The sequence below is a fragment of the Sinocyclocheilus anshuiensis genome, unplaced genomic scaffold (genome assembly GCF_001515605.1).
Source record: "Sinocyclocheilus anshuiensis isolate Anshui unplaced genomic scaffold, SAMN03320099.WGS_v1.1 scaffold180, whole genome shotgun sequence".
Classification (NCBI taxonomy): domain Eukaryota; kingdom Metazoa; phylum Chordata; class Actinopteri; order Cypriniformes; family Cyprinidae; genus Sinocyclocheilus; species Sinocyclocheilus anshuiensis.
Window position 1 is genome coordinate 1,051,490 of NW_015554093.1, and position 23,364 is coordinate 1,074,853.

At 37.8% G+C, this 23,364-nt stretch overlaps 3 protein-coding genes across 3 annotated transcripts in view; all 3 read left to right on the forward strand.

Moving 5' to 3' along the window:
* Positions 1-3,239: 3,239 nt before the first annotated feature.
* LOC107669341 (4F2 cell-surface antigen heavy chain-like) lies at positions 3,240-8,003 on the forward strand. Its single transcript, XM_016461506.1, has 9 exons — positions 3,240-3,365; positions 4,644-4,881; positions 5,007-5,197; positions 5,648-5,821; positions 6,140-6,228; positions 6,352-6,497; positions 6,751-7,060; positions 7,154-7,207; positions 7,305-8,003. The coding sequence occupies exons 2-9, from the start codon at positions 4,667-4,669 to the stop codon at positions 7,650-7,652; spliced, it is 1,527 nt and encodes a 508-aa protein (XP_016316992.1). The 5' UTR covers positions 3,240-3,365; positions 4,644-4,666; the 3' UTR covers positions 7,653-8,003.
* Positions 8,004-8,827: 824 nt separating this feature from the next.
* LOC107669342 (calmodulin) lies at positions 8,828-12,625 on the forward strand. Its single transcript, XM_016461508.1, has 6 exons — positions 8,828-9,199; positions 10,029-10,059; positions 10,178-10,321; positions 10,406-10,512; positions 10,619-10,754; positions 10,982-12,625. Exons 1-6 carry the CDS (start codon positions 9,197-9,199, stop codon positions 11,008-11,010), a joined length of 450 nt encoding a protein of 149 aa, XP_016316994.1. The 5' UTR covers positions 8,828-9,196; the 3' UTR covers positions 11,011-12,625.
* A 499-nt stretch (positions 12,626-13,124) lies between these two features.
* pcxa (pyruvate carboxylase a) overlaps positions 13,125-23,364 on the forward strand; it is a 134,506-nt gene continuing 124,266 nt past the window's right edge. The window contains exons 1-4 of the mRNA XM_016461475.1: positions 13,125-13,498; positions 19,640-19,781; positions 21,143-21,327; positions 22,787-22,952. Of these exons, the coding sequence (XP_016316961.1) occupies positions 19,640-19,781; positions 21,143-21,327; positions 22,787-22,952 (493 nt within the window). The 5' untranslated portion in view covers positions 13,125-13,498. The remainder of the gene's footprint in view (positions 13,499-19,639; positions 19,782-21,142; positions 21,328-22,786; positions 22,953-23,364) is intronic.

Sequence of the window (23,364 nt, forward strand, 5' to 3'; positions counted from 1 at the left end):
ATGGCTAAGGACTCAGCTGCTCGGATTGAGTTGGGCAGGTCATTCCACCAGGAGGGAACAGTTAATGAAAAAGTCTGTGAAAGTGATTTTGTGCCTCTTTGGGATGGCACAATAATGCGTCATTCACTTGCAGAACGCAAGCTTCTATAGGGCACATAACTCTGAAGTAATTAATTTAGGTAAAGGGGTGCAGAGCAAGTGGTATTTTTGTAGGCAAACATTAATGCCTTGAATTTTATGTGAGCAGCTATTGGTAGCAAGTGCAAATTTATGAACAGAGGTGTGACATGCGTTCTTTTCGGCTCGTTAAAGATTAATCTTGCAGCGGCGTTTTGGATTAATTGTAGAGGTTTGATAGAAGTTGCTGGAAGACCTGCCAAGAGAGCATTGTAATAGTCCAGCCTGGATAGAACAAGAGCTTGAACAAGGAGTTGTGTTGCATGTTCTGAAAGAAAGGGCCTGATCTTCCTAATGTTGTATAAAGCAAATCTGCCGGACCGGGCAGTTTTAGCAATGTGGTCTGAGAAATTCAGCTTATCATCAATCACAACTCCAAGGTTTCTAGCTGTTTTTGAAGGAGTTATGGTTGAAACCACAAGCAGTTCTGTCTTAGCCATGTCGAGTTGAAGGTGATGGTCCATCATCCAACAAAAAATGTCTGTTAGACATGCTGAGATGCGAGCAGCTATCGTCGGATCATCAGGATGGAATGAGAGATAGAGTTGAGCATCATCAGCATAGCAGTGATATGAAAAGCTATGTTTCTGAATGACAGAACCTAGTGATGCCATGTAGACAGAGAAGAGAAGTGGGTCCAAGAACTGAGCCCTGAGGCACCCCAGTAGCTAGACAGACTTGGAAACCTCACCTCTCCAAGATACCTTGAAGGATCTAGCTGAGAGGTAAGAATCAAACCACTGGCGTGTGGTTCCTGAGATGCCATTTTCCAATAGGGTTGACAGGAGAATCTGGTGGTTCACTGTATCAAAAGCAGCGGACAGAACCAGCAAGATAAGTTTAGAAGAGTTGGAAGCCGCTCTTGCCAGTCTTAGGGCTTAAACAACTGAGAGCAAGGCAGTCTCAATCGAATGTCCACTTCTGAAGCCAGATTGGTTGCTGTCCAGTTATCTATAACTCTTCCAGGCGCCAATCCAAGAATTGTGCATACTAGCCTGGAAAGGAAAGAGAGGTCAGCATGCTGACTCAAACTGGCACAGCCAAAAGGTGTCTTGCCATTTGGAAAAGCTTAGCCTGTTTTTAAACTTCAACTGTACCACAAATCAGTTGGTTGAATTTGGTTTTGTTAAACTGAATGATTTGATGTTGACTCAAGGGTTTTGTAATGTTGATTGGCTTAGTCCCTCCAGGACGCTTGATTGATTTCTGGAGAAATGATCAAGGACAGCACAAATTAGCACTTATGCTCTTTTGTTCTCAAGTTTTTACTACTCTCACATCTTCTCTAATTTCATTAACATACTGAGGAATGATGAGATGATGTATTCCTGATAAGAAGCTATAGTTTATCAGAACAACACAAGGAAGAAAACTTTTTGTCTCTGTTTGTGAGCCTGTAGGCGGCAATCAGAACCATGTCTTTACTGAGAATGAGCTCTGTCGTGTTTACGTGCTATCTGGGAATAAAAGGAGGAGCTTCATTCTGAGTGTTATGCTCTAACTTGCTAATTTTTGTGTCTGTATTTGAAAATAAGTGCTGAATAAGATTTGGAGCTCCACAAACATTCAGACAATTACACACTGAACCTTTGAGTTTCTACACAATTATATATTCAGCCCAATCAAAATATTCTTGTGTTGTAAAAAATATGTAATATTCCATTAAATATTCCATATCCTCCTAAATATTTATCAAAATATCAGGACGTGTTTTCCTCAATGTTCCTGCTGTTAGATAATATTTCAGTTTTCCTGACAGGTTCTAGGAGACCACGTGGAAGCACAGTCATTTGTATGCTGTGAATGTTTTTCTGAAGCATGAGTCTGCTGTGCTGCATTCAATAGACATTAGAACTAGTAGATGGAACTTTATAGTGCAAGAGACAAGCACAAGGAAAATAAAAGGAAATGAATAGTTTGAAACCGTTAGGGTTTTATATATTTAGGGATTTGTTGTTTATTATTTAGAATCTGTGCTCTTGTATTTCTTTTGCTGTTTCATCTCTTCCTGATGAATAAAGCAGTCTCACAAAACTCTCACACAGTCTATTGTAAATTCAAATAAAAGAGCCATAGAGTTGCATTTAATCAGGCTTAGCTGCTTAACTCTTAACAGAGAACAAAATTAGGGCAAAGGTTGACCAACTCTTTTGACAAATAATTTCAATATATTTGCCTGACCAGCACTATATAAATTGCGCTATTTTTCACTTAGTGGTCTTTTTAAAATAACAGATACAATTTTACACTTTACATGTAAAAACGTACTATAAATACAGCATGGTAGAAATATTTTTGGTAAACAGTAGATTTTGAATATAGTTTTGAGCATTGAGGAAATAACTGAACTGCACATTGAGATTGCTGTTACACTGACCATATGCTGTTTCTAAGATCTTTCTAAGAAAGAAACGAAATACCCTCAACCCCCAAACTTGTTTATAGAGGTCTTGTACAGTCACGAAAACAAAAGGGAGGAGAAAGAATAAGGCACTAATGTCAGGCTCTTAAGGTGGACTCTCTTAAATGCTACAAAACTGGATTGTCTGCCTGGAATACAGGTCAACTTACCCCTTAATTGTTCGTTTTCTTTATGCAGGCCAGGCCATCGAGAGAAGAAACAATTGCCTCTGCTCGTATTCACCAACTAAATCTGTATTACTTATTACAGCAAGAAACAAAGCGAAATAATTTGCCCGTGACTGACAAAAAGAGTAACTGGTTTAGCACGTTGAACTCGATTCACGTCGTGGATGATTCCTGAGCGAATCGTTCTTTTGAATCGGATCTTTAGGAGTGAACAAAGGATTTGACTAATGAAGCGAAAATACGGTTACTTGAACGAATCTAAACCAGAAATGTAGCAGACAATACAAATAAAACATACTGGAAATGTGTTGGCGAGCCAGCTGCATGGTAGTTTCATCACGATGCAAAGAAGGTTCTTTGAAATGAATCGTTCAAAAGAATCGATTCGCGGAAACTAGCCTGAAAATGGGTCTATGGTTTTGTGCTGCTCACCCTTAAAAGTGGGCGGAGAAATGTAGGCACGCGACTCGTATAAAAAGCTGGCTTGACCGTCACTGTGAATACAGACATGACCAAAACCATCGAACACCAGCAGGATATTTCTTATCTATCGCAGATAATTTAAACGAAGTTTCCCCTCATTATTCTGTTGCAGTTGGGTAAGATCGGTTTTGTTTCAAATAAATGTATGTAACGTTAATTCTTAAATTTCCCGGTGTTCTTGATATTTGCGGGTATCACGAGCCGTACTTTTATGTTTATTCATATTTAGAAGTACTATTACATTGGTATGTTTTTGATTTAACTTGTTTATGATTCGGTAACATTTATTCGCTCTTAATTGAGCTTGAATGAGTCAGTGAACAGGCGCAAACAGAACTGGACCAATCCGGTTTACAAAATGTCCTTCAACCATACAACAACGTTGAAGGTACTTTTATAAACTACAGATTTAAACGAATCGTTCGTGTAATATACAGTTAATGCTTTTAAATGTTCTATTTAGGCATTCGTCTTAATAGAACAGTTTTTTTTAATTAAATAGATTCGACGAGGATAGATCTGGTGATCTGGCACCCGGCATTTGGTTGCTATGTCTACGCTCGTTGAAGGTTTAAGCTGGATTAACTGGGTTTTAATAACAGAGCCCAAATCTTTTTAGAAAGCCAAATGCATCTCGTATACTCGTGTCATTCGGGGTATTAGTACATCCGTTATAACTTTTTTTTAAATAGTCATCTCCGCGTGAAAGATTTTAGGTGATGCAACCTTCAGTGTATCTTGCCAGACCGTGTCTTGCCCATGACGTCAAACATATGTTTCCTGAACTCTTAATTCTGGTGCCGTGCCCAATTTGGGTGTGACCTTGGCTCCTATATATTCGATTCTGCCAATGTTACTTATTCTTTCAGTCTAAAAGACATTATTTTTTATTATATTGATGATAAAAATAGACCCCTAGAGTACATTGCTAATTTCTTTATTTTATATGGCAAATTCTTTATTCATAAACAAAAGTTTGCAAATAATATTCCATCCTATCCCCATTTTAAAACTGAATTAATATCACTTCTTAAATCTCTTAGTTATATAAATAACAAAAAATCCCTAAGATTTATAAAATATTATGAAGAAATGTTTAAAGAAAATACATGTATTTAAAAGCTTTCCCAGTATATTAATGTTTGTCTGTTGTTGTACCAATAGTGGTAATGTATGCATTCTTGTGTCTCCTTGTCTTGTCATCTTTTGTTTTTCATTGTTTTTTGTATAATCCTTGTTTTTTTTTTTTTCTCTCTCTCTCTGTTTTATGTATTTGTATGTAATTCATGTTGTAAAACAATGTTATTGCTATTGAGCATTAATAAAAAAAAAAAAATCTGGTGCCGTGCCGATAGTTATGTGCTTGCAGCTAATCTAGTTCCTTTTGTTTTCAGGACTGTTGACATAAACTAACAAAATGAGCAACGATACTGAAGTGGGTATGAAAGATGTGGAGCTCAATGAGGTGGAGCAGGAGAAGCAGCCCATGACAGAGGGGGAAGCTGGAAATAATTATGCTATCTCGCCTGTATCCGAGAAGAATGGCATTGTAAAGGTGAAGATTCCAGATGAGGAGAGCAAATTCACTGGGTTATCCAAAGAAGAACTCATGAAAGTAGCTGGAACACCAGGGTACGGAACGCACCTGTGGTGAAACCTTATTTTCTTTCGGTTAGATCTTGGTGTGGATTTTGCTGTTCGTAGGTACTAATGTTCTACCTCTAATCCCTGGTGTTTTTTTTTTTTTTCTTGAATAGGTGGGTTAAGGTTCGTTGGGCACTTCTTATCCTGTTCTGGCTTGGTTGGCTGGGCATGCTAGCTGGTGCGATTGCCATCATTATTCAAGCTCCTCGATGCAAACCCCTCCCTGAGATGAACTGGTGGAACTATGGACCACTGTACCAGATTGGAGATGTGAACTCCTTTACAAAGTCTTCAGATCTGAAAGGTAAAGACAGATGACTCAATGGACCAACATCCAAGCAACCAAAATAGATCTTATGGGAAGGAGGGAGTGTTAATGGATTGCAGGGATGGGTTAGTTTAGGGATTAAAGGCGGATGTCAGGCTTTAAACATGTTCAAACACATTAGTTGTTCTGTCCTTATGCTGCTGATTCGACAAATCTGGTTTCCTCCCTTATCCACTTGCATGCCATCCTGTTTGCTCCGCTCGTATATCAGTCTGCGGACTATATTAAAGGAATATCATTGATTTTAAAGGAAGGGTGGCAGAATGTCTTGTAATGCATATATTTAAAAAAAATAATGTGAGGTACAATGAAGTCCGTATTAACATGGATGTGGTCCATGATCCGAAACATTCCACATTTATTTCCTTTTTGTCTTTAATATTTTGCAATATTGCGTATTTTTCACTCTGACTGGTTACCCCTCAGGTTTGGCTGAAAAGGTTCAGGCGATGGATGAGTTGAAGGTGAAGGGTCTGATCATTGGCCCGATCCATGTGTCCAGTGCCGATGAGCCTGAGGAACTGAAATTGACTGAGATTTCTAAAGAGGCTGGTAATCTGATACAGTTTCAAGAACTCATTAAGGCTGCACACAAGAGAGGTGAGCTATAGTTTGCACTATAAAATGAAGCATTTTCTACTTGTTATCTTGTTTTTGTTTTTTAACTAAAAGGACTGGTAGTTTAACTAAAGCAGGTCTGATTCACTGTCTGGATTTAAATAAGCAAAATGTTGCAAAACATATATCAGAAATGTATTAATCACTGCAATAATGATCCAATGATCCAGGCAGTGTATAATCAAATAATTGCTGTTTCTTTTTATCAATAGATAGTTCCACAAAAAAGCAGCACTAGCAGTGCAGCACTATATACAACATTATTTTTTTTTTATTAAATGTATTTTTGTTCACTTCTAGGTATCTCTGTTGTTTTGGACCTGACCCCTAACTATAAAGGCAAAGAGCCCTGGTTTACTGATGCTGTCAGCACTGTGGTCAAACTTGAGGTATGACCTTGACTGTGAACAATAGATCTGGATAATTTCTTAACTAACTTAATCTACGTTGTCACTTGAACTTGATTTGTGCACTTGTGTTTTCAGAGTAATAATTGTGACTTGTGTTTGCAGTCTGCTCTGATGCATTGGCTAGGAGAAGGTGTAGATGGATTCCTCTTCTACGGCGTTGAGAAGGCTTCCACTGCAGCCCCGTCCCTTTGGGAGGATGTTGAAGTCCTTATCCACAACCAGACGGAATCTGTGGAAAAAAAGAAAAAGTGAGAAATCGATAGTTGAACTTTTACTCTTTAATTTCATTAGTGGACTCATACACTCTTTTGTGAGGTAAAGGAGCCACCTTGTGGTGGTTGGAGCAACTTTTACAAACTGAACTCCAGTCAAGGGGACACTAGTGGGCCGTTTCTTTGTTTGAGATTGTGTTGCCAACCAAACCGCTCCATATGGTACTTATATTAATTATATCAATACTTGTATTAAACACTGACTTTTACTGACTTTTTTTCCTTCCAGGGTCTTGATTGGTGTTACGGAACAGACCTCTCCTGATGATGTCATTGCTGTGTTAAACAAAACTGGTGTGGACCTGCTCCTCACTGATGCTTTAAGATCCACATCTGCTCTGGACGTTGCCCATACTGTTGATCGCTTGTATTCCACTTACGGTCAGACCAGACTGGCTTGGAACATAGGTGGGCGTATTGCTGGACACCTGGCTTCACTGGTGGGGTTTGCCAAAGTCAAGTTGAGTTACCTGCTGCTGCTCACTCTGCCAGGCACACCAGTGTTTAATTATGGGGATGAGATTGGACTGCAAGATGAGGTGTGTGAACTTAAGGTTTTTATCAAGAGAATTCACACAGATCCAGGTGTTTTCCAAGAGCAGATCCTAAAATGTTGTTATCCTTCCATTTAGGTGACCAAAAACCCGACCATGGTATGGGAAGACTCTCAAGAAAATCTGACAGTGGTAAGGAGCATATGCACACAGTGCTGAATCTCCAAAGTGACCCTATTCAATGTTGTGACTAGCAGCTTTAGTTACATTTTCATGTTTTGCTTTACAGAGCAAGATGGATGAAACAACCACTTTCCGTAAGTTCTTCAAATCTGTGAGTGAAAAAAGGTCGAAAGAGCGCTCTTTGCAGCACGGAGAATACTTGCCTTTGTTCAACTCTACCTCCGCCATGGCCTATGTGCGAAGCTGGGACCAGAATGAGCGCTACATTATTGCACTCAACTGGCACTTGGAAGAAACTGTCACTCTTCAGCTAAAGCATGCTGAGATTCCTGAACATGCTACAGTAGTGTTCAGTACTAGTGATGGTAAACAAGTTGATGAAGTGCTTAACCTTGCACAACTAGAGGTGAAGCCAGGACAGGGTATAATGCTGAAGTTCCCTTACACTCCCTGAAGACGTTGTAAACTCTCAGTTAGTGTGAGGATGTTGATTTTACAAGTGTTTGTTTGGCCGTTCTGTTACACTATTAATCCTTTAGTACAAAAACACTGGCATATATCATCACATTGTACTGTTACATGCATCACATGCACTACATGACTACTAAACTGAACTTTTAAGTTGGTAGTTTTATTTTATGCTGTTACTTGGAATACATTCCATAGGAAGAAAAATTTGTTTTTATTTTGAACCTTATGTTTTTAATGTAGTGCAATTCTAAACACAAATGTTCAACTTCAATGGCTGTTACTTTATATGTAATGGGGAAAAAGATGTTGACAATAAATTAAGTGGCGCAGTTCATCTTTGTTGGATTTATTCAGGTGGGGTTCCCTCGTCTATTTTCATAAGTGTTGCCAGCATAATGAGATGTAACGGAGACATGGCTGAATTATTAAAATCTACCGCCATAAAATGGAGCACCTCTCATTGTCTCCAGCATAGCATGATATCAGGTGTCTCTACTGATGACTTCTTTATTTAGAGCTATTCATTATGCATATGGAGAGCTCAGTCTCACCTGGCTATTTTAACTCATTACAGATTTATGAACCCCTACTGAGATCGGCTCAGTACCTAAGAGTGATGAGGGAAATTGTATCAAGTGTGTATGATGTCTGAAAGAATGGACCTAATCATCACAAGAAACAACTGTACAGTTTAGATGTAAAAGGAAGTAAAAAAAAAAAAGATACATATTTTAAACCTTTCTGATGAATGAGTTTCCTCTGTGTCCTCTACCTTTTTACAACAAACTTTTCTAGGTCAATTACTCATTTGGGACCACAAACCTGACCAAGAACCTCTACTTTTAGGCAATGCGCCATGGTCTCTTCTAACCTAAGGGCGTTGGAGTTAAACACTTTATTTCTCTAAACAACATATTCAAAATCAATGTATTGACCATAAAAAAGACGTAATTACTACAGCAGACTCTTTCTCTACCATGCTGCCAGTGTTGCATCTGCAGCACTATATGCACTAGTAAGTTTCCTGTGTCTGTCTCTTTAAGAACTGCTCTCTTCGAGGACCCGCATTGCAGGTGGCTGAAAACCAATCAAAAGACATTTCCTAGGTCAGCTGACGAGTGCCATCAGACTTCTATATAAAAACTCTCCGGACCGTCCATTCAAACGTGAAAGCCACCGTTCTATGCTATGGCTTTTGAAAAGAATAACCCCAAAATTGAAATTTACAGTCGATAAACAACGCCGTATAATATATCGGTTATATAAACGAAAACGAAACAGTTTCACTGTGCCATTTAGACTACTGAACATTTCGACTACGTGGCGGAGGAAGACCATAGTAACAGCTTTGTTGTCAAGGAGTGCGACGTCCCACTTTGGACCGAAGTACCAAGGCGCAGTGATATTGAAATTTGGGCGCACAGCAGCAGAAGATAGTGCTTGACAATTGCACGGGTGGAAAGCAAACGTTTGGGTTTTCGTTTATTTCCTGTACGTACAGACTAACGTAGTTCACACTAAAATACAATGGTAAGTTACTTTATTACTCTTTATCCTAATTGCTAAAGTGCAGCGTAGCTACAAAAATGTCTGAGCGTCCATGGCGAAGTGATAGGTGTGAATGGGCTACTGTTAGCCTAGCTCCTCGCGAGCTAACCGTCATTCTATTGAAAGCGCGCGAGCTCCCGGGCTAACGTCACATGAACGGGTTACACACAGTTTTCACATTGTAGAATAAACAGCTTTATCGCTTTATGTGTGACATTTTGCAGCGCATGCTCTAATCGCAAATGGGCGTGAGATGTTTACAGCATAAAATGCGCTATACTAGCACATCCTTGACTGATTCCGTTGCTAGCTCGCCTCATGTTGGCGTCAGTAGACAGCAGCTTGAAAAGCATCGATGATAGATGTAACGTTAGAGATCGCCCTCATTTACATTAGACAAAACCTGCGTCGTCCCTTGTGAAAAAATAGCCCTGGCTTTTTCTAATATATCTGATCGGTCACAATATGCTTGTAGTTCCTCACAGCATGCGCACTATTCCATTCAGCTGCTCTTTAAGTAAACCACATTATGGACCAATAAGACAACACGTATGTTAATGCGGTCAAATACAGCAGGATAGTCTGCCTTTAAAGCGTTTTGTACATTTCTAATTCACAACGCCAGAGCTAGGCGTTGTAGTCATGAATTACATCATCAGACTTGTAAAACACAATGTATCAGGTGTTAAACACGTTCCGTTCAGTTTAACACGCAATAAATACAACTGAGCTATAGACTGATTTGAAACATTTGAAAATATGCCAGTGCTATTAAAATAATTACTCTTTTCTTTTTGTGTCCTTCCTATAGGCTGATCAGCTAACAGAGGAGCAGATTGCTGGTATGCAAGATTAACCTTTGCTTCAAACCTTTATCTTAAACCAGCAATTCGATGATGTGCAATAAATGAACACATTATTGTTATTATTATTATTATTATTATTATTTATTTTTGTCAGAATTCAAGGAGGCCTTCTCCTTATTTGACAAAGACGGTGATGGCACCATCACTACTAAAGAGTTGGGGACTGTCATGCGGTCTTTGGGCCAGAATCCTACAGAGGCAGAGCTTCAGGATATGATCAATGAAGTTGATGCTGATGGTGAGGAAGCCCTTCCACAAATAATGCCGTGTTACAATAGTTCTTCTCTTTTTCTAAATCTGTTGGCTTTTTCCCGCCCTTCAGGCAATGGAACGATTGATTTCCCAGAGTTCCTTACAATGATGGCCAGGAAGATGAAGGACACGGATAGTGAGGAGGAGATCAGAGAAGCATTCAGAGTTTTTGATAAGGTATAGAAGTGTACTTGCTTATAAATGCTTCTTATTGAAGATATTTCTTTGGGAAAAAAAAATGTGGAAAGAATGTTCATCTGTCGCAATGACTAATGCTTTACAGGATGGAAATGGCTATATCAGTGCAGCAGAGTTGCGTCATGTCATGACAAATCTGGGGGAGAAGCTTACAGACGAGGAAGTGGATGAGATGATCCGGGAGGCAGATATTGATGGTGATGGTCAGGTCAACTATGAAGGTATTTCCATATATTAATGTAATTTAATGCATTTTTTATATGTAAATGGATATTTTGTCTGAATAAACGCCAAGCTTGTGTTTAAGGAGATTAAGAACAAACCAGACATTTCTTAAAAAAGACACCAAGAAAGGCTTTAGTTGTAGTTTGTTCCCTGCAGAATAATTGTGAAATCAGTTTGTGAAGATTTGCAGGTTGATCTCATTACATTTTTTTTTTCTCTACAGAGTTTGTCCAGATGATGACAGCAAAGTAAAAACTGGAAACCAAAAGGAGCACAACAGACCAAACAGTGGGCAGCACTCTCACTGTCAACCTTCAACAAGCATTCACAACCCAATCTCTTACTCCTCCCCATTTAGTTTTGCTCTCCTTCACTTTCCCTTATTTTGATCAGTCCTCTACTCTGCTTGTTTTTCCAACATGATCTCCTGTCAGCTTTTTCCCTATGTTATCTGGTTTTCTTTGGAAGAAAATATTTACATGCACAACAAAGTTTAAACCTTGCATATATGATGGTTATGATAACAGCAGTGTAACACATGTATCAATATTTTAAAGATTGTGACATACTATATGGACAAGAGCAATGCATGCTTTATTTACGTTTGGCATGTTTGTGTTTTTTCTTTTCTTTTTTTCTTCCCAGCTTGCCTCTTTTTCTAACTTGCTAGTTCTCCTTTAACTGCATGTTTCTCATGCAACCTCTGCTCAGTGGTCTTAGAACTGTATGGTGAATAACCATTCATGGTTAATCAGGGGCTTTATATAACAAAATGGCTCAAACTTCCATGTCATAGGGTGATTGTTTTTGTAAGTATAGATCTGTGTGTCTGAGTGAGTGCTTGTAGTTGTATTTAAAGTGGAGCCACGAAGTACAGTTTACGTTTTGGTATAGGGCTTGTTCTTTAGAGACTGCATAACTAACGTGAAAGGTAAAAAAAGAAAATTAGACAAACCTGTGTAGAATAATCCGGAAATGGTTAATTGGGGACCAATTATTTCAGTTAGTTAGTTTGCTTGTTTGCCCCTTTTTGTATTATTTGAGAGAAACATGGTGGAAAGGCTTTGACCTTCTTTCCAACTTTTGGCATTTCCTCACTAATTTCACTACCGCAAAGCAAATGCCACCTATTTGTTCTAGACTGGTGTAGAGAGGTTTAATGTTTGGTTTGAGCTCTATTAGTGTGGAGTTTGTACTGAAGATGTAGAATAGTTTTCACCTTAATCTTCAGTCTTACATTTTGATGCTGCACTCGATGTCCTAGTCAGTGGACCATTTCTGTCTGGGGAAAAATATTACATTTAAGCTGTGTGTTGGTTCTTCCTGCAGGCTGTTCAATATATTTGTATACATCAAAAACACCTGCATTTTATGATCTTTTTAGGATCTTTTCTCATAGAAACAACAGCATGTTCTCCTCTTCCATGGTCCTGTAGTTGTGGTCCATGCACAGTGGCAATTGAGATGGTGCGAAATGCTTGTCGTCCAGTTAGACTGTGTCTGCCATGTTGGTCCAGCAACTGCTGCCATGAAACCTGCGACTGCAGGCGCTTTGAATGAAATCCATTTTTTGTAACTGTATAGACCAAGGTTAAACAAAACATCGCTTAATGGTAGAATCACATACATTATGGTGGTATTATTGCATCTTCTGCCCCAGGTCTTAATTTATTCTACTGTTGTTTTCTTTTTTTATGATCTTTATATGCTGTTTTTTTTTTTCGTTCTGAGATCTGAGTTTACTGTCTGGTTCTTTTTTCCTCTCTCTTCTTCTGCCCATAAGGTAGTAAAAAATGAAAGGTTATGCATTCCATTGCATAACTCTGGTTTTCTTGCTAAATAAACGTCTTGGACCTCTGTTTCTAAATGACCTCTTTTTGTTCATAACACTGTTGCCTATATAACTGTAAACCTGCATAGGCTTATATTAAAAAATAGTGTAAGAGAGACAGAAAAGTGCATTTAATGTATATCTATTGGGTTTATTGTCATTTGTTTGCACAAGGCAATATTAGGCTGTTTTATCATTTTGAATTGCATTTTTAGTCCAATTAAGAACCACAGTGCCCACAGCATATCACCTAAAAACACATTACATAAAGTATAAGGTCTGCACATATTACAAACAAAACCGTTAAGAGATATTTTCTGAACTTCTGAAGTCCATTATCCGTTTGTAGTTTTGTCCCGCCGTGAAACTACAACACCCAAGTACTGTATGGCTTCCCCAAATGTCCAGTAGCGGTTCCTGTACAGAGCCGTTGCTGATTGACGTGACGCAGAACGAGTAATTTACTGCCGATTTCAGCGGCAACCAATCACTTCAATGACAAGTGAGACGTGGGCGGGGACGCCTCACCAATCGCCAATAGTTTAGCAGCATACAGATGGGTGGATTATTGATTCAAGAAAAATGTTGCAACGGGCCAAATAATAAAGAGAGTGTAAAGTGATTTGGGGCAGGACAAGCCAACTTCGACGATCTGAACACACACTACTGCGCACAGTTCAACGTCTAACAGGAAATCTGGACCCATCGGCCACGGTATGACACACTGTCAGATGATGTAAATAAGCGAGTTCGGGCCAAGCGCATTTAGTTACTTCACTACGTATCCACGCTTGCGACGTACAATTGATATTCACTGAACTTACTCATCGAGGTTTTTACGTCTTCACGTTCCTTCAAGGAACAGGATTGGACACCAGAACGCAACTGCTGTGAGTCAAGAATAAGAAGGTAAGACTGCATGCTCGCATGTAATGCGTTCATCAGATCAGATGATGTACGTTTTTTGAGACTGCTGTCGTAATCTGTTATATTGCATGTATGATGTGCACAAGTTGCTGGCCTACTAAACATTAGTTGCATGATGTGTAAACTTGATCATAAGTGCATTTATTTTCAATGAACAGACAGCCGTGGCTTCTGCAGTAAACATTTATGAAACAGGGATAGAGTTTGTTTTTGAAGTCGTGCAGTATGCGGCCAAAGGGCATGCTTTCCTGTTTGTTAACGCATGTGCCAACTGGATGAATGAAACTGGACAAGCTGTAGGGTTTAGCTCACTTGATTGACCTATAAACTATTCGCTGCCACATAGCCAAACATAAACACTTCATTGCTGCAAGTCAGTTTAAAAAGCAAAGCAGCAGCTTGCTAATGGAAAAGTGGTTATTCATTGCGCTGCAGCTTCAGGTTCAAGTTGGCAGCTGTCGATGGCATTTCAACGTTCATCTGCCCAGTCCAATCCAATCACGACAGTGTCAAAAATGTCTAGGGATGCCTATGTTTTTATTTGTGCAGTTTACTTGGGCACAGCCAATATTTATAACACTTTGCGTCATTTTGCGTTCTACGTAATCAAGGTATCTTGTCATTCTCGAAAACACACAAATTTATAGTTTAAAAGTGCACTCAGTATTTGTTGCTTATTAAAAAGTTTTACAAATAAAGAATTAAACAGTGATTTAGTCATTAATAACCTGATTTTCTCTACATGGAGCGGGTCGCCCTCTCATGGGCACCGGCATGTCATGCAATCAGCCGACCCTCAACAACACACATAAAACAATTTTGGATTATGATAGCACTAATATGTGCATGATATGGAGGTGTGTAGCATATCACGAACGAAAAGGAGCAAAGCAAAAAGCTTCGGTGTTAAACGGTAGCAGTCAACAGACTGCATTCAGGCCGATAGGTGTTAGTAAAGTCTAAAACCTCTGGTAATATTGGGACATATAAGAGATAAACGTAAACAAAAACCTACTGTGTGTGTGCACCTTTAAGTTTGCATATTTAAATTTGTATTATAAATTTAACTTCTTTTATTATATTATTCTATTAAAAATATTTGATTTTCTGACTGATACAAGAAGTGCGAAGTCAAAGGTTGACTTGGGAATGAAGGTAATGTCTGTTTTGTGAGACTTGTCAGTTATGATTCCCCATCAGAAGTGTTTAAAACATGCCTGTTAAAGAAGGCCCTGTTTTAATCTTACCTTGAATTGTTGTCGGCTCATTCAAGATAAAGCATGCAAAGCTTTTTTTAAATATGTTTTGATTTCTTTTATTGACACATCAACCACGAGCCTTTTATTTGTGGAAGGAACCAGATTACAAATATTGGGAAATCTTTATCTTGTTTATGGCAAAGTTGCATTGGTTACCTGAATGGCATGCATGAACAGAATTGTTGGAGGTTGAAGGAGGAAGTTGGCTGAATTTTTATTTTATTATTATTATTTTTTGTCTTTTTAAAAAATAGGATAAACCATATCTCTTTTATAAAAGGTTATTGTGCAGCTGGTATGTAAATTCATGTCCAGTTTAAAAATATTTTTGATGGGTTGAGCAGCTTCAGCAGTCTGACTCTTAAAGGGATACTCCACCCCAAAATGAAAATTTTGTCATTAATCACTTACCCCTATGTCATTCCAAACCCGTAAAAGTTTCGTTCGTCTTCGGAACACAATTTAAGATATTTTGGATGAAAACCGGGAGGCTTGTGACTGTCCCATTGCCTGCCAAGTAAATTACACTGTCAAGGTCCAGAAAAGTATGAAAGACATCGTCAGAATAGTCCAGGGCTGTCCAAACTCGGTCCTGGAGGGCCGGAGGGCCGGAGGGCCAGAGTTTAGCTCCAACCCTAATTAAACACACCTGAACCAGCTAATCAAGCTCTTACTAGGCATAGAAACTTCCAGTCAGGTGTGTTGAGGCAAGTTGGAGCTAAACTCTGCAGGACACCGGCCCTCCAGGAACACACATTTACATTTACACAACAATGATATACAGTTTCTCTTATGTAAATAAACTTGATGTCCATAAACATTTTTTTTTCTAAGTTCAACATGATCTACTGCAATTTTACAGCTATGCTGTTGTCACTGCAATAAAATATGAAGTTAGAAGTTCTTGGATTTGCTCTTGGTCACATTATCATAATAAGAGAATCACTCCTGATTCATATTTTTGTTATATATTAAACACAGTAACAACACTGAACATGCGTTATGAAAAGCAGCAGGTGTCTGATCAGTGGCGGCGTTTCACAAAACCATAGGGTATGGTGGTGGGGGGGGGTGGGGGTCACAGTTTTGATAAATAAAAAATCCAACGGCACAACATTAAGCACAGAAATATAGGAAAAAAAGATAGAAAGGGATAACGTTTAAACATCATCAGAGTTGGTATTGTGGCTTTATCAGACACTTGCACTTAACATTTTATGAAAATCAAGATCAAATGGAGTTAGTTTTTGACCAGTGAGTGACCAACATAAAGCACAGAAATATAGGAAAAAAGATAGAAAGGGATAACGTTTAAACGTAGTCAGAGTTGGTATTGTGGCTTTATCAGACACTTGCACTTAACATTTTATGAAAATCAAGATCAAATGGAGTTAGTTTTTTACCAGCGAATGACGGAAGTCTGTGTTTTGTCTGTCATTAGAACAGCTGTAACTGAGGCAGCAAGTGCATCACATTAAACGCTTTCATCAACTTACAGGTTATACATTTTATTGTAGCTATATGGGTGCTATAGTTTTTCTTGTCGTTTAATACACTTGGCCAAAATATCATGAAACGATGAAGCGCTATATGCACAGGATATTTAAAATGTACAAAAGTATATGGCTACAACTAGACGTCAAAAGCTAAGACTCTTCTCCTCTCTTCAAACACACAAAAACATTGACCTTTATAGACAGTGTTTGAATAAACAAAACGCTGTACTTTTTCCAAACATCAGAGTTATTTATTTACCCTTACATTGCGAACAAGCGGAGATCTGGCTCCAGGCTGTGCATGGCACGTCAATCTGAATGGAGGCGGGGCGAAGTTATGAGGTTTCGCTGACAGTTTGAGAATGGCGTTACGAGCTTTAGTGACAAGCTCTTTTAAATGCTTTTCATTGGATAAATATTTGTAAAACCCTCAAACAGACACAAGGAAGACCAGTAGCATTGATTTAAAATAATAATAACGAAATATAATAGAGATATGAAGTTTGGATAATTTTCCAAAATGTTGAAAGTTTAAACATTGGATTGGCCTTATGTTTGCGTGTAACAGGCAAATTAATTCATTTTGTCTGTTGCTTTAATGAGTAATAAAGGTTTAGTAGATTGAATACGAAAAGAGGCAGTTGTTTTTTCTCTATTGTAAATGCAAATGAATGGCCTTGTGTTCTCACAGCATAAATCGGGCTGTGAGTGAGTTTGTAAGTTGATCTATTAAGGTTTTCTTTTGAGTAGAGTACAATTATTTTTTTTATAGACAAAGACCACAGGCTGTGCCAACATACTCTGGATTAAAGGTTTCATCTGAATGGTTCAGTAAACCTCTCAAAGCCACCTGCTTCCATCCAGTCAGGAAGATATGATCATTTTGCTACCAAATCACACCAACTCACCCCTCACTGTTTTACATGCCCCATTACACATGCTGAATGCCAACCAGTACATTGCCCCATCTCCATACTGTCCTAAACTCTCACACAAATGTGCTGCTATTGTTTACAGCAGCTTCAGTTTGTGTCTCCGCCGTGGAGCTCGTGTGTCAGTGTCATGTTCTCTCTCAGCCAGGACACAGACGTTGTATTGTTGTGATTTTGGCAGAGGGATGTCCCTTATTTAAGAGCAGACAAGTTTAAGGAACAGTTGAACCACTCAGTAACCACAGAATAGTTTGAGTGAAATGAGACCCCTTAAATGTGCTTCCATAAGAAATCAGCCTGAACTTTTCTTAAGCAATTTTGTGTTTTGCAGATTCGATATGAATGTATGTTATTTCTTTTGTTTTTCCTCTGCCCTTTCATCTGAGGGGCCATATACGCTGTACAAATACCTTTCCTCTGAAGTAGGTAGACCTTTGAGCACGGTTTTGCAATATCCCCTTAGTTATCAAATGCATGTGTTCTTTAGGAAGTTGGCAAATATGAACTACATGCGTTCAATGAACGAAGTGTTCTTTTTTTTGAATGAATCGATTTTAAAGCATTGATTTTTCAACTGGTTTTGCGTCAGTACATTGGACGCCATTTGACCCATCACAGTACCAGGATGGTTTATTTAAAAAGAAAAAAAAGTAAACAAAATGTTCCTAAACATGAGAATTTAATAGTGTCCCCGTGGACTGCATAGTTCAAACAGCAAGCAAAATTATTAACATGAAATGGGATGAATAGAGAAATCAAAAATGTATGTCTAATACATAATGAAGTACGAACTTTGGGTCAAATGGTGTTTTAGGAATGCATGTTATATTGTTACACACTCTCAGAAAAAAAGGTACAAAAGCTGTCACTGGGGCGGTACCTTTTCAAAAGGTACACTTTTGTAAATTTGAGGTAATATGTACACTTTAGGTACTAATATGGACTCTTTAGATACAAAGGTGTGCCTTTTGAAAAGGTACCGCCCCAGTGACAGCTTTTGTACCTTTTTTTCTGAGAGTGCAGTATTAGTATTTGCCAACATAAGATATTTGCATGTACATGTTCAGTTTTCTTAATTTTAGATAATTTAGTAACAATGTTAAAGGAATTAGTTCACCCAAAAACAAAAAGCTGCTGAAAATGTACTCGCCCTCAGGCCATCCAAAATGTAGATGAGTGTGTTTCTTCATTGGAACAGACTTGGAGAAGTTTAGCATTACATCACTTGCTCACCAGTGGATCCTCTGCAGTGAATGAATGCTGAGTCCAAACAGCTGATAAAAACATCATACAAGTAATCCACATCTGTTTCCTAAATGCATCTTATTGATCTTACTGTGTTCCCCCCCCACTCGGATCAGTCGGATATATGTCCCAATACGGAAATCACTAATTCTATTTCATTGTGACTTCAAATGTAATCTTCAACAAATCTCAAAATAAATATCCATGTTTATTTGGTGAGTTGCTGTGTTGTGGTGCCTAAATTCACTTGTTGCATTTAAAATGAATCTTGTATTTTAATTTATTTAGTCTAAATAGCATAATTCAATATAATATGCTATTTTAGCATATGCTATTATAGTTGTATTTTATTATATGCATTTAACTTTTTTTGTTTGTTGCTGTTTTAAAGAACGTTAGTTGTCTTTCAGAGTGGATTAGAAATTGTTTGTTACTGTGCAGTTAGTAGTTTTCTTTGAATATAAGTGAGAGCACACTGGATGCACTGATGGTTTTTGCCTTGTGATACCTGAATAGTAGTAGATTAGCCAAGTGAGCTATTTTAATTTTGATTGCGCACACATCATGTTTCGATTTAGTCATGCGCTTTCATTCGATTTTTAACTTAAATCTCCTTTTATTGTCTATTTCATAGGCTATTCTGGCTTTGTCTCCTGTCTCCTCATAGTCTCTCTGATCCTTCAGTGTTTCCCACTGAGTTTAATCAGCACTGCTGTTGTTTCAGGTGTTTAGTCTCGGCCTTTTAAGCTGTGTGCATAGGCAATATGATATTGTGTTTTGTTCAGTTTGGCCCTGTGGGCACTAGAATGTATTCATGTTTTGCAGCGGTATGTGGATATACTTGAAATACAGCATTTTTTTTAAAAGACAGCCTTTAGAATCTTCTCACAGAGTAGAGGCCAGTATTGCCCAATTGCTTGTTGATAGTTTATTTGTTTGTCGTCACATTTTGCAGCACTCATTTGTACTAGATCAGGCTTGTTTTCTTGTTGTCTCATGCATATTTATCCCTGACCTCACTTTCCCTTTAGTTTGAGCGTTGACTCTTATCTCCATATAAGCAGTAGCTCGGCTCCTGTGAGAAACACTGCAAGGCTACTAATCATTTTGGTTCTTTAGAAATGCAGATAACACTCAGTAGACTAAAAATGAGCTTTTTGTAACACGTCTATCTTTGCTCTCGCTTACTAGATGCTGCTACAGGTGGGAGGAAAGCGCTCTGCCCTGGGCCTGTTGGCCATCAGGAGGGTGTGGAGTATGACCCGCTCCGCCCATACCGCACCCCAGACACTGGAATACAAACCCATCAAAAAGGTCATGGTGGCCAACAGAGGTGCGTCAGTGTTCAGAATGGACTACGAACATATTGCGTACTGCATGCTGTGCTGTATATACTCAGTGTTGCCAACTTAGCAATTTTGTTGCTAAATTTAGCAACTTTTCAGACTACCCTAGCAACTTTTTCTTCCAAAAGCACCTAGCAACAAATTTAGCTATTTTTAAAATTTATTTGGCAACTTTTAGCAACTTTTGGTAAGTGACTCAAACAATAAAAAGGCACAATTTACCATTTAAATTACACAAAAAGAGGAAACCAAAGATGCCTAGCAGTACACACATCACAGGAATTAAGTTAGCTGCTATTTGCAATAGTTTAATTTAATAGTAATAATAATTGAATAATTGAATACTGTTATTGTTCATTTATGAGACACTTTGTTAGTAGCTTGTACCTGCGATTGTTGATGAGTTAGTACACTGTAAGAAAAATGTGTAGAAAAATGGAAAAGGTGCTAGTAACTTTCCAGGACATTATCCATTATCCGTTGTAACCCTGTAGCCCGAAAACACAAAATACAATGTGTAATTAAAAATGCAGGTAAAAAAAACCTGTGGAAAAATCAATACAGAAAATTCCTTCATATTAACAGTAGATTGTGCACTATTTTTTTTACAGACTTTTCTTAGAGTGTAGCACACTAACTACTAATACACTGCTTTAAAGTATAATTGTTCAGAATGTGTAGTTTTACTTGTTTACCAGCTAATAATAAAAAAATGTAATTGTAATCGTTCAAAAATGTGTATGTTTTCGATAATTCGATGTATTTAAAAAGTTATTTATATTTTAATATTATATTATGCATTTATATGGCTACGAACAAATCTGAATTAACATACTGTATATAAAATATATGTTTTTGCTGAGATTTGACAATTTTGCGTCGTGATTACGTAATGACGTCATCGCGCAATGACATCACAACATCATTTAGCAACTTTTAGCAACAAATCAACCTTCCTTTAGCAACTTCCCCTGAAAATTAGTTGGCAACACTGTATATACTATGTGTATACTAAGCTTAATATAAAAAATTATGTGATACAGTTATTGAAACATTGATTTGACATTCACAAATTTGAGTATATACATTAATGGACATTTTTAGTATACATTTTTAATGTATATTTTTCTAACAACATGAATATATGTATTTTTGCTTCTTGTTATTAGACGGAATTTTGATGTCAGTGCATTTCTTAAAATAGCAGTATAGATGCCTTTAACTGCAGAAATCATAAAGGCAGTATGTTATTTGTGTCTCAGTCTCTCTGTCCTCCTCGGGTATAAAAACACATGGCGTGAATGAATTGTATACTCATGAATTGTATTTAATAAAATGCTTTTTGCAGGAGAGATTGCCATCCGGGTGTTCAGGGCCTGCACAGAGCTGGGGATCCGCACAGTGGCCATCTACTCTGAGCAGGACACGGGCCAGATGCACAGACAAAAGGCAGATGAAGCTTACCTCATCGGGAAGGGGCTGCCACCTGTAGCAGCCTACCTACATATACCAGACATCATCAAAGTGGCCAAGGTCAGACTTTGCACCTGAGTGGTTTTCTGTAAATCTATTGCACCATAATTCAGATTTCTTCATGCCATTTTTCACTGGCCCCAAACACAAAAAATGATACATTTACATTTGTAATGTTATATTTGCAATTATAATATGACATTTCTAATTTAAAATTTATTATTTTTTTTTTTACATTTACACTACCATTCAAAAGTCTGGGGTGTGTGAAAAAAATGTTTGCAAAAAGTTTCTTATGCTCAACAAGGCTTCTTTTTTTTTTTTTTTTAAAGGAAACTGTAATATAGTGAAATATTACTACAATTTAAAATACCTTTTTTCCATTTTAATCAGCAGCCATTACTCCAATCTTCAGTGTCACATGATGCTTTCGAAATAATTCTAATATGCTGATTTGGTGCTCAGGAAATAATTTAAATAATAAAAAAAAAAAATGTATTATTATTATTATGCAGTATTGTTTTCTTTACAAATAAATGTTGCAGAAATAGCTGGAAATTATACAAATATTATAATTATGTAGCAGCAAGACAACAATATATTATATAAATAAAGTCACATAAATTATATTATTGAATGATTTGTAATTTTTGACCCATTCTTACTGATGCTTCCAAAACTCTCACAATTCATTTTTGCAGTTTCAATAAAAAGTCATCTACAATGGTCAGCCAGCGAGGTAATTTTATTAGAATTGGCAAATAGATGTCTCAGAAAACCATATGTTTGAGTTTTGCAGGGCAAAGCGTTCAGAGTCTGACGCCAAGAAGAGATGGTAATTTAGCTGTAAAATAATCATTGAGAGGCAGTCGTTCTCCCAAATCTCATTTTCTGATTAAATGCTTCAGGCAACAATCAATGGACAATCAGTCAGTCAATGGCTTAATCAGTAAATAAATCGATGGCTTTAAGGGCTTGTCAGTTTAACACTATGCCTTATGTGTCTTAGAAAATGACCCATGTTGTTAAGCACCTGAAACATTCCTAACCTCTTGCCGTGACTTGTTTAGAGAATTAAATCGGCTAACCTTGATTACTGGCTTATAAATAAAACATTTCAGTCAGTTGGGGAAGTTGGGCTGTATTCTTGGAGCCACTACTGCCTTTTAGCTGCTTACAGAAAGAGCTGTTTCTACAACATTTTATAAGGATTTCTTGATGAATAGAAAGTTCAGCAGAACCGCATTTATTTGAAATATAAATATTTCACTTTTGATCAATACAACGCATCCTTACTGAATACAAGTATTTATTTAGAAAAAAAAAAAAACTACTGATGATCCCAGACTTTTGAACGGTAGTGTATTTGAATCTGTCTTTTTGTGACCTCTCTTATCATTCTCAAAAATAAATGACAAGGTGACAGTATCACAGTCATTTGAATTGGTATTACAGGAATTCACTGTGACAGAATACTTGTGCTGGCAAATGGTGATATTTTGCAGTCTGTGCCTGGCAGGAGAATGACGTGGATGCCATCCACCCAGGTTACGGCTTCCTGTCAGAACGAGCAGATTTTGCCCAGGCGTGCGTGGATGCTGGGGTACGTTTTATCGGCCCCACCCCAGACGTGGTGCGCAAGATGGGGGACAAAGTTGAGGCCCGTTCCATTGCCATCAGTGCAGGTGAAGCATTCATCATCTGATCTCCTCGGGGAACATCATTCTGTCCTCTCTCTTATCACATTATATCAACAGTTGTGTCGCAGAGCAGAGTACAACAGCACCCGTCCACTTTTTCAGAGGCATTTCCAGAAGTATTTTTTCCCTAGGGGGTTTAAAAAAAGTCTTTGCCAAGGAAATTGAACCAAACCAACTAGCTATGAGATGAAAAATTTGTCTTTTTGTCAGATTTTCAAATATTTTTTGCTTCAAATCAAAGGTACAAGAGGGAATTACTGTGTACTAATGAGGGAATTACTTTGAGGGAAAGAACTGTAATCCCATGAAGCATTATGAATGACGTAATCAAAATAAAAACAACAGAGAAATATAAAACTGTTATAGATATAATTTTATTGCAAAACAATGTGTGTGT

Coding starts and splice junctions, on each gene's coding strand:
- LOC107669341 (XM_016461506.1), top strand. CDS start 4,667: ATGAGCAACGATACTGAAGTGGGTATGAAAGATGTGGAGCTCAATGAG. Junction 7,061..7,153: donor AGATTGGACTGCAAGATGAG/GTGTGTGAACTT, acceptor CCTTCCATTTAG/GTGACCAAAAACCCGACCAT. Junction 7,208..7,304: donor CTCAAGAAAATCTGACAGTG/GTAAGGAGCATA, acceptor TTTGCTTTACAG/AGCAAGATGGATGAAACAAC.
- LOC107669342 (XM_016461508.1), top strand. Junction 10,513..10,618: donor CATTCAGAGTTTTTGATAAG/GTATAGAAGTGT, acceptor AATGCTTTACAG/GATGGAAATGGCTATATCAG. Junction 10,755..10,981: donor TGGTCAGGTCAACTATGAAG/GTATTTCCATAT, acceptor TTTTCTCTACAG/AGTTTGTCCAGATGATGACA.